General features: G+C 36.1%; 1 protein-coding gene across 2 annotated transcripts; it reads left to right on the top strand.

Moving 5' to 3' along the window:
* Positions 1 to 7,386: 7,386 nt before the first annotated feature.
* LOC108379918 (cytochrome c oxidase subunit 4 isoform 1, mitochondrial-like) lies at positions 7,387 to 8,712 on the top strand. Of its 2 annotated transcripts, none has more exons than XM_017636283.1 (2): positions 7,387 to 7,556; positions 7,917 to 8,712. In XM_017636283.1, exon 2 carries the CDS (start codon positions 8,058 to 8,060, stop codon positions 8,592 to 8,594), a length of 537 nt encoding a protein of 178 aa, XP_017491772.1. In that variant the 5' UTR covers positions 7,387 to 7,556; positions 7,917 to 8,057; the 3' UTR covers positions 8,595 to 8,712. The 2 variants fall into 2 exon arrangements, with proteins under 2 accessions (XP_017491772.1, XP_017491771.1); XM_017636282.1 differs by lacking the exon at positions 7,387 to 7,556 and adding an exon at positions 7,783 to 7,849.
* Positions 8,713 to 10,644: the final 1,932 nt, after the last annotated feature.

Genomic DNA, 10,644 nt, shown 5'->3' with positions numbered 1-10,644 from the left:
GTAATTTGAGATGTGCTACTCTTCGTTGGGAGCGACGATATGTATGTACTCTCATTTTGCCCTTTTGAATTTGAATTTAAATAAGAATTCGTTGAATGTAGAATTTTATTTGCTTTGTTCTTTTTTGTACTGCGGTATTCATAGTAGAGCGAATATAAAGCTTTGATACAAATATCTACATTAGTAGTTGTGAGTGTTTGTGCTTTGGATGAAAAGCATGAAATGAAGCGCGTCTGGACGTTCATAGGTCCTACCATGCACTGCCGCAATGCCTACATTTTTACTGGTGACTGGCGCACTTTAGCAACGGTCTAGGCTTTTCAAATATACCACACGAGTGTATTGCAGTGGTGTGAGTATATATGTACACATATATGAGATATGAGTATTTTGTGCAATGTGTCCGAAATCCTTTGAGCCGTGCCTTCGTGACCACACAGCACACACACACACACACACATAGCTACATTATATTCATCTTGACGTTTTTGTTGCACGTGCAGCAATACAGCTTTCAAGTGAGTCTGCAAGTGAGTGAGTGTGCAAACCAGGGAAGCCAACTCGTGGGGAATTCTCCGATTTGCGGGGTATTACAGTTTGCGTGGGAAATCGGGGAAAGGACCGCTTTTTGTGGAGTATTTCAGTTTACGTGGGCAATCGGGGGAAAAACTTTAGTTGTTAATTATTTTTTTTTTATTGCTTCACTAATTTAATAATGGGTTAAAAAAGTTGCAACCCTGCAAATTGATTTTTAAAAATTTTCTTTGACGCATTTGCAATCATATAACGAACAAGAACAATTTATTTTTATATGAAAGAAAACCGTAACACATTCTGGAAAAAAATCTAAAAGGAAAATTTTTAGCCACTTGAAACTTGCACTTTATTATACTAGAAACGAGTGGGCTACACAACTTTCAAAAATCTTTCTACAAAATAGAATCAAAAATTAACGAAATATTTTTGCTTTTTTTTAATATTGCACAAAGTTTGAAATTTGGACTTTTAAAAGTTTTTTAAAGAATGATATATATTAAAAAAATCAAATTAAATAACGAAATAAAAAAATCGTGAAAACTGGTAAAAATTTGGGTTGACAAAATTTTTTTTTACCACTGTAGTATGTATGTAAATATGATACTTATGAATGTACCGTTTTCATTCTTCAGAATATATCAAAATACATACAATTTTTTGTTTTGTAAATAAGGCGATATCTATGGGTGAGGAATTTTACCAAATTTCAGGCGAAATCGAGAAATTTCATTGTCGAAATTGGGAAATTCTCAAAAATGAGTTGGCTACCCTGCTGCAAACCAAAGCAGCAAAGAAGCCAACTTACCAACCAGCCGCCAATGTGGCGAACGGCCAACGGCCAACAGCCAACGGCCACTGCTACTGCTCTGGTTTGAGTTTTATTTACATTGAGTGTAGAAGGGTAAACATAATTTTTGCTATTTGCACAGCCTGACTTGGCTCTAATGCCTTGAAAATATTGTATGACCACACTTAAGTATTTCTTTGCGAGTTTGTAACTTATCTACGGACGAATGCATGAATGTGCGAGTGTGTGTGTGTGTGTGTGGGGGAGTACTGTTCAACTGTGTCAGCGTGCGTCAAGGCTACTTGGCTTGCAGGATTTGCAAAGCTCCTGCTTAAATAGAGAAAATAACTAAACGAAGCGAAATGAAGAAAAAATGGTAGTGTCATCATTATTGTATTTTTACAGCGAGTGTTAGCACATAAAAATAATATTTTTACAAGCATTTCAACGGCCGTCTAGCGCGTACACGTAGATATGTATGTACATATCTATATAGCGAGCATGCGCAATGTGTACAGAACAGCTTAAGTCACCCACTTACATACTTCATATACATATATATATATATATGTTCTACGTACATATGTATACAAATAGACACTGCATACATTTAAATTTGCTTGCAGGACGGGGCTTGTCTTGTCCTTATGCAAATGTTTTATGGGTCAGACTTGAATAATTGGCGCAAATTTGGAGTTAGCCAAATACTTTTAAGTAGCTTGCATCACCATCCGCATACAACTACTTAGTTTGTGTTTTTACATACATTATGCGAGTACAGAGTTGGCGGTAGAGCACTAAATTTTGAATGCACTAGGCTTTTTACCAGTGCTAAATATTTAAGAAATAAAATTAAATTTTCACTATTTATCATCAGCTTCGCGATAGTGGAAAATTTCTTCACTACTACTAAGAACATTAAGGATATGCAAAAATTTGTATGCAGTCCATCATCTGATGAGGTGAGTTTTTGGAAAATATATTTTATTTATAAATCGCCCAGCTCACGCAAAGCTTGTTATTTATCCGACACATTTTCGCCAAAAAATATAATTAATTTTAAAATTTCGGTCGAGTATCTGCATATTTTCTTGGTGAGGCACCCTAATGTACTTACATATGTACATACGTATCGGTAAAAAAAAACCCGTAATTAACTTTCTGGCTATGTTCGTGACTAACAATATAAGGTATGGAAAATCGACTCAACAGCTGGCGCTGACGCAAAAAAATATTGTGGCAAAATATAACAGTATGTGATAAATTCTTATCTAAAGCTTTGACTTTAATGAACCGTTTCTGATGTTAATTTTAGTGGAACATTTTTTATCTGAGCAAACTTTGGTTCAGTATGCAATGAAAGGAATAAAAATTATTTATTATTTAAGTCGTCGAGTTATATCATCAAAATTCATATCTGAACAATCAGAGCTATACTTTTCTCGGTTATTTCTTCCGATTGAACTCTCCTTAAATTACCCTGTAGGGTCGCTAAAACAAACACAAAAAAACACCGAGACACGTAAACCTAATTTTGAGTTTGCATTTTAAATTTGCATTGCGAATGAACAAAAATTCGAACTTTAAAGCCCAGTATGCAGCTCTCAAGAAAAAAATTGCCATTATTTCGTGTGGGTGTCCAAGGAATTTTGACAACTGAAACTTCACCAGCCTGTAGCCTCTTTCCTCAAGAAATATTGGAACGGGCATATATTTCTGTTGCAAGCACGGATTGCCTTGTGCTCTTTTTCACAAAATACTTTAGAAAATCGTAGTAGAAAGTGTAGCAAATTTCTTAAGAACTGCGTACTGCCTCAAGAAAATTGTACACAAGAAAATTTCTTAGCAATTTCTTGTACGTCATTTTATATGGAGTTTTTGTTTTTCTTGAGAGCTGCCTGGCTGGCCTTAACATGGAAAATACATCGTACATGGCGTATGCGTAACATTTTTTCTGCTTTTACTATTTCATACAAAAAAATACTGCACATTTTCATTTGACCATGCAAAAGTTCTATCGATTTTCATCGTTAGTACAAAAAAAAACTAGAGAAACGGTATACAGATCCATAATCTATGACCCAAAATTAAGTTTACATGTCTCAGCTTTTTTTCTTGTTGTGTCTTTTCAAAACTTTAGATTTTCTCTACAGTGTTATAATGAAAATAATGCGAAATTATTTTTTTGTAATTTTTGACAATTTTCCTAAACTTGCGATCGGGAGATAAGTTCGCACTATACATTGTTGTTGCTTTTTTCAATTTTAAATGTATCACAACTACAATCGAGGGAAACGGTTTTGTTGCTTTAAGTAGTGGGTAGGCCATCACAAGAATTGGACCCCAGCTCTGAAGAAAAAATGTTCGTATTTTTATTTCTGCAAAAATAAAACTTTAGTAAATTAATTTAGTTTAGTACAGAGTACTTTCTGTACTTCTTAAAGTAGTAGCCAAGCTTTTCCATTAACTTCTAAACGTAAGCGCCAATTTTCTACTGTCTTCGAAAGCAGATGGGTTTTATCAAAGACTTGACTTTTCGTATTTCGCGAGGAAAGTAATTCTCACTTTGCAAAACGCTACGTTGTCATATTTAAATGCTATAAATTCTCCACAGCCATACAGTTTTTTTTTTTTCTTGCAAACAGATTAGGGTGGTCCACAAATGCATGAGAAAAAGTTAAGTCCGAATTTTTATGCTATCGCCCCCTAGGATTGTGCTATATCGAAAAAAATAATACCCATTGACATCAAAATTATTTAGGGGCGCCCAAAGCGCCAAAAATTTTCCATGTATTTTATATGGGGTAAAAACAAATTTTCGTAGAAATGGTATGGAATTCTTGAAAATCAATATTTTTCGATCAGACAACTCTGGTTCTCTTTAGGAGACTTCCAGTTTTAATATCCAATTGTTTATTTAATCATGTTTTCATAGTATATGTATATTTTTTATAGGTCCGCCGAAATCCCCAGAAAATGCTAGAAAATGCAATGAGGGATAAATAAAAATCTTTAGTATTAAAAAATGGTTAAATAAACAACTGGATATTGTTACTGGAAGTCTCTTGAAAAGGACCAGAGTTTTCCGATCGAAAAATTTAGATTTTCAAGAATTCCATACCGTTTCTACGAAAACTTTGAGCGCTTTGAGCTACCTCTAAATAGTTTTTCATTTCAAAATAAAATAAAAAATAGGGGTATATTTTTTTTGTTATAGAATAATCCTGGGACCATCCTAATACATGTACTTGTATATGAAAACAACGTTCACTTGACTCGCCTAAGCGCCCTTACAAATATGAACCGAATAAGGCCGACCATAAATTTGCATTCAATGACTTCCTTTTAACATTTTTTTTTCACCATGAAAAATCAACATGCAATCTTGGAATATTTTTAAACGTATGTATGCACATGTGAGCATATGGAAATTTTCAGGCTACTAAAACGTGTGGAAAACGCGTCACTTCATTGTGGCAATTTAATCTGCAACTTCATAGCGGCTGTTGGAATGGAAGATTATTTTACTACTTCCTTTAACTACACATACATATATGTACATACATAGTATATGTTTGTATGTTTGTACTACATACATATGTATGCTTACATACAAATGTACCTTATCCCTTCTTGCGCCTAACCAATTTCAAGCCCCACGGCAAATGATTATTGGAAACTTTTGAAACAAATGAAGTTGGTATGAATTCAGTAGCATTGTTTGCTTTTAGCCCTTAGCCTTTCATTATTTTTTTCGGGTGCTTTGTTTTTTCATTCCCTCTTTTTTAGTTTAATGCATTGCAGCAGTGATGTTCATTCAATAAGATGTCTGATAAATTTATATTGACGCAATTCCTTTTTTGCTGATCCTTCGTGTTGGAAATGACACAATGTTTTCACTTTCATCCGAGCTATTGAGCTGTGATACACATACATGCATACCGGTGCATGTGTGGGTGTGTCGATAGTTTGCATTTCTTGTGTCTCGCTTTGAATATGATTGTGTTTGATCTAACCTTTTTTTGGTTTTTTTTTTTGCCATTCGCATAACTTCATGTGCACATTTCTTTAATCTAAAATTGATATCAATTGACAGGCATTTGGCTAACTTTGTGAGAAATGAGGAGAGTAAACAGGGATTTCCGAATAATTGATTTATTCAATCTGCTACTACTCGTATCTATGTAGAATGAATTGTTCCAAAACAAAGAGAATCCATCCATTGAAAATACAAATCTCTCTTCCAACTGTTAGATTTTGTCATTTTGTACTTAAATATTGGAGTTTTCGAAATCTCACACAACATTTCGTGGCCTTTTTAAATAGCTTGCAATTATTTTTAACCGCTTCAGCTTTAAAGTATCATAGAATTGCGAGGAAATTGAAATGCATTGAAATTTGTTTTCCGCTGCGCTTTGCGCTCACACAATCATGCCTGCTGTGCCTGCTTTGCAAGCTCATTCTGCACATTCCAATGCATTGGCTCACAGGCGAAACCGCAACTTGTAAAATTACGCATTTTCATTTAAATTCGTCGTTCCACGGCTGTCATGTCATCCGCAGTTGTCAACTGGCAAATGCACCAAATGCCATAGTGGAATGCCATTATTACAATACCCGATTCACCTAGTGTGGTTTTAATGTTTAATTGTCATTCGTAAGTATGTAAGGATGATGCTTATCTATGTATGTACATATGTATAGGTATACATTTGTAGCTTCATAAGTGTTTTCGTGTAGGTTTGTTTGTAATTAAAGCAATTGCCCTGGTGCTAGGCATGACAATGAGAAAACGATTAATCGATCGCCGATAAATCGAAAGCAAGGAACAAGATTCGTTAAGAACTTTTTAGAATAAAAATCGATTTAACTATTTCTTTTTTTTTATTGAAAATGTGAAGGGCAAAAGTTAAGCCTTTTTTGAACTTTCTTTAACTGCATTTGATTTTAAGAGCATGGGGCATGGGCTACCTTCTTGGTTAATATTAATAATATAAAGATTAAAGGGACATTTTTTTATTTATTTGTTTACTGCCAGATTTGGCTGATTATAGATTGCAACTGTTAGTTTTCCATACTTTTAGGTCCCCTTGCTTTTAATTTAAAGATTTTTGACGACGAAAATTTAGGGTAGGGGATTGTCGATCACGAATGCCACTATTCGGGCCCAGTACTGTCCTTACTTGATATTAGGTGTGTATAGTAACAAATAGTCAGTACTGATTTGTATTGGACCTGCAAATTTTTACAGGAAATGTTTGTAATAAGACAAAAAATTTGCAAGAGCGCACTGAATCGAGAGCGTAATAACAAGGGAGTGCTGCAAATTCTTGCTAACGAAATTTTTACTAGCAGAAATGAGCTAGCAGAAGAAGTACAATTAATAAATGTTAAATGCACACCTATTATTTCTTTTAGGTGTATGATTAAGTAAATGGCGATAAATATTAATCACTCTGTACGATTTACTCATGCCATCCCTACCTTGGGTATGTACTATGTATGCACATATACACTGAGAGAAAAATCAACCAAAAATTGGTTAATATTACCAAATTCAAGCTAGAAAAGGAATCAGCGTAATTTTTGGTTAATATTAACAATGCCGTGGTTGATATTTTCAATAATGATGGGGGGTTTGTTTACATTAACCAAAAATTCGGTTGGCGATTTTTTCGATTGAACACGCTTATGTGCTGCACTTCACAGATGCTTTTTTAACAATTCGGAGATACAAAACAAAAATATGTATTATCATTTAACATGTTTCATCTGACGGCATTAGCAAAAAACAGCAAGCATCACGACACAATCAGCTACAGCCTCTTTATAAATGAGTCTTCAAATGTTCAGCTTGAATCAATTTTTGTCGTCGCTTGATTCGGTTCTACACAACTTAACTTAGTGGAAAAAACCCATTGTGTTTTTGGCTCAGTGTACCTACATATATGTAAGTATGATTTAATTCGAAAAGGCAGCCACGTTGTTTATTGAAAATTTTCACAATTATAAAATACATGTTGACTTTTAAGTAAATATTTTTTATTCATTACTTTTTGTGCACAGCTGCTGATGGCTTTAATGGCGAAATAAAAGTGTTAATTACAACAACATAATTATATTCGGTGCCGAAACAGGCGCGTTGCTCATTATAAAAAAAAAAACAAATTTAACCATAGCAACTTGTAGTCAATCTACTTCTGGAGTGTGAAACAATTAATCATTTTGATAAGTCGGTTTGAAAATGTTTAAGTTCTTGAAATTAATTATGTGCATTTCCCTATTGACATATACTTATCTGTAAAGAGATTTAATCATCGTTATTGACATATACATACATACATATTTACTTACATGTAAATATGTAGTTATGTATGTATTTCAAAAATTGCAGCCAATTACTCATTAAAATTAAGTAAAAAATATAGCTTATAAAAAATAAAGAGATCGTGTCTATGAAACGCTCCTAGACAAACTGCGATGGCAGAGAGCGAACCAATTTCTAGCAACTGATTAAGTTCATAAGTGTGTTAAGGAACCATAGGTAAAGACTTTATTAAAATTTATTTTAATCAAATTTTCTTCACTTCAGCTTTCAACTCACGTCAACTGACGTCAGTTTCAACAACGTCAAATAGAAAAATCACACAAATTTCAAATATTTTCAACAATTTAAAACAAAAAGCCTTTTACTTATCGATCTCCCAAAAGACTTTCCACCCAGATCGTAAAAATGCAATCACGACAACAACAACAACAGCTTTTCTGGCGCTTTGCAAACCAATTTCGTGTGCGCCGCCACACTCACAGAGATCAGGTGATGGAACGCATAGGTAAGCGTGAAATAGTCGGTTATGGTTGGAATGGTTCACCCTGTTATGCTGATCGTTTGGACTACCCGATGCCAGCGGTGCGCTTTCGTGAGCCTGACGCTGAAATGTGTGCGCTCCGCGAAAAGGAAACTGGCGATTGGCGTAAGCTAACCACCGATGAGAAGAAACAGCTCTATCGTTATAGCTTCTGTAAGACATTTGCCGAAATGAAAGCACCCAGCTCCGATTGGAAATTTTGTGTAGGTGTCGCTTTAATCGTTTGCTCACTGGGTGTATGGCTATCACTATCATATTTTCATGGCGTATACCCTGAATATCCAGTAACTTTCGATGAGAAGCGTCGTAGTGCACAACTTAAACGTATGATAGCACTGGAAGTGAATCCGGTTACTGGACTGGCGTCTAAGTGGGATTACGAAAAAGAACGTTGGAAGTAGGCAGTGTTGAATGCAAAATCAACAAACACAAAACCATTGAAGCATTTTTTTTTGTCTGCAAATGTTACAAGATAGTAGAAATAGTAATAAAGAGATCTTGTTTGCTCTCTGAAAACAATGCCACGTATCATACGGTGGTCACGGCAAGTTCGAGTGTATGTTGAAATAACGCGGGCTTCTCGCGGCAGCTAAGGCTCTTCCTCTGAAGTAAGTGGTAAGTGAACCCTGTTGACAGCATTCATGGGCGAGACGGTTTAACAAAATATCGCGGCCAAATGTCTCATCCTACCTAATTCTTCCAAAGACGGGGCAGGATTTTGTGCCGCAGTCCAACAAGTTTACTGCATTCCTGTCTGTTTAGTGAGAGCAAAAAACTAGAGAGACCTTCTGAGATTGAAGGAAACATCAGCTTTGCTCACCTGCAGCCCCTCGATGCCTCCCAGTCATTGCTGGGCGAGGTATTCACCCAGTTTCTGATGGTGGCTTCGGTGGCCGAAGGTGGGAGTGCTATAACTGGTTGCGGACAGAGGAATAACTGGTCCGAGCCAGTTCTGGCCAAGTGGTCAGATTTCTCATTGCCAGGTACTCCCGAATGACCTGGCATCTGAAGTAAAGCAAGATCGTTATGATTGGCAACATAATTTAGTTGAGACTTGCATTGCCGAACAAGTTTGGAAGTAGGTAAAGGGCTGGCCAATGTCTTTAATTCAGTTTGGCTGTCACTGCATAAACTTAAACTCTCCACCTATTTTCCATCACGTACTCCATGTCCTTGAGGATTGCAAATACCTCAACCTGGAAGACCGAAGCATACTCCCAAGCGTATCCCTATTAACTTCGATGAAGACCCCAGATCCTGACCCAGACTCAGTTTTGGAGCCATCATGGAAGATTAGATAAGATGTCAGTGCTCAGTGCTGGTATTAAACCAACATTCTGCCTCAGGGAATTTAACATTTAAGAATCTCTTCAACAAAGGTAATGGTGGCGTACTATCCTGTGGCATTGAGAAGACACAAGTGCTCAGATGTCTGCCGTCAGCAATTTCCGCCTCACCCCACTCAGTGTTATACCAACATCCGTTTATGTTTAGTCGTTTGTGCCACGTGGGATCTCCACGATAGTTTTGTATCAATAGTTACTCCCAGATATTTCACTTGTATTCAGTATTGTTTGCGCTTTCCAGCTAACAGCCGGCAGAGATGGGCCCGTGACTAGACAGGCCACCACATCGTCCGCATAGCCTTGGGCGTAGATATCACAGCCATTAAGAGTGACAAGAAGAGAATCAATTGTCAGACATCAGAGCAAAGGAGAAAGCACACCACCCGCAAGGCAGAACTTGTTAACTCAGCACGTGACATATTGACCTCCTTCTGTCTAAATCCCGCTGTGCCAGCATTGAACGAATCCAATTTACCAGTACTGAATCTACCACATGCCGTAGATCATAATTACACAAGCTATCGAAGGTGGCATTGGCAAAAGCACTAGAGCTGGAAAAATATCGATGGAACTATCGATAGTGTCGATTGCTTTTGGCTATCGAAAACATCGATGGTTTTGTAAGTTCAGAGCGCATATGCTGCTTGAAGCCAAAAATATTCGGTTGATAAACTTTTGTTCCTTAACAAAAATATGGACATATTTTAGCAATTTTCAATAAAAGTTGTTGTGTTTAATTTTCCCTATATAATAAAGGCTATTTACAGCCGTAAAGCCAATATCGAATTGTGTGTTTCTTTGAAGGTTTTTTTAAATGAAGATTTTTTTCGATGAAAAAAATATTTTTAGCTTTAACATATTATTTTGAAGATTTCTTTAGGGGACCTTCTCCAGCTACACTATGCATAGTCGAAAACGGTGTCACATCCGCGGGAACTCACAACTTAATGTGATATCTTTCCGTTTGCTTTCGAGTATAGACCAACAATTTCTGGTTAGAAGTCTGAGGGAAATAATAAAAATCAAACATAAGCGAGGAGGGAGCCCTTTTTGTTTTTCCTTAAGCTGGGATCACACGATTTGTACATTTGGCTAAAAATTTGTC

Source organism: Rhagoletis zephyria, unplaced genomic scaffold (genome assembly GCF_001687245.7).
Source record: "Rhagoletis zephyria isolate East Lansing unplaced genomic scaffold, Rhagoletis_zephyria_1.1 Rzeph_scaffold_17698, whole genome shotgun sequence".
In the NCBI taxonomy this organism is placed as follows: Eukaryota; Metazoa; Arthropoda; class Insecta; order Diptera; family Tephritidae; genus Rhagoletis; species Rhagoletis zephyria.
Note: the sequence above shows the minus strand (reverse complement) of the source record. Positions and strands in the feature narration are given on the sequence as shown.

Bases quoted from the DNA above. Each gene is read 5' to 3' on its own strand.
- LOC108379918 (XM_017636283.1), top strand. From the start codon at position 8,058: ATGCAATCACGACAACAACAACAACAGCTTTTCTGGCGCTTTGCAAAC.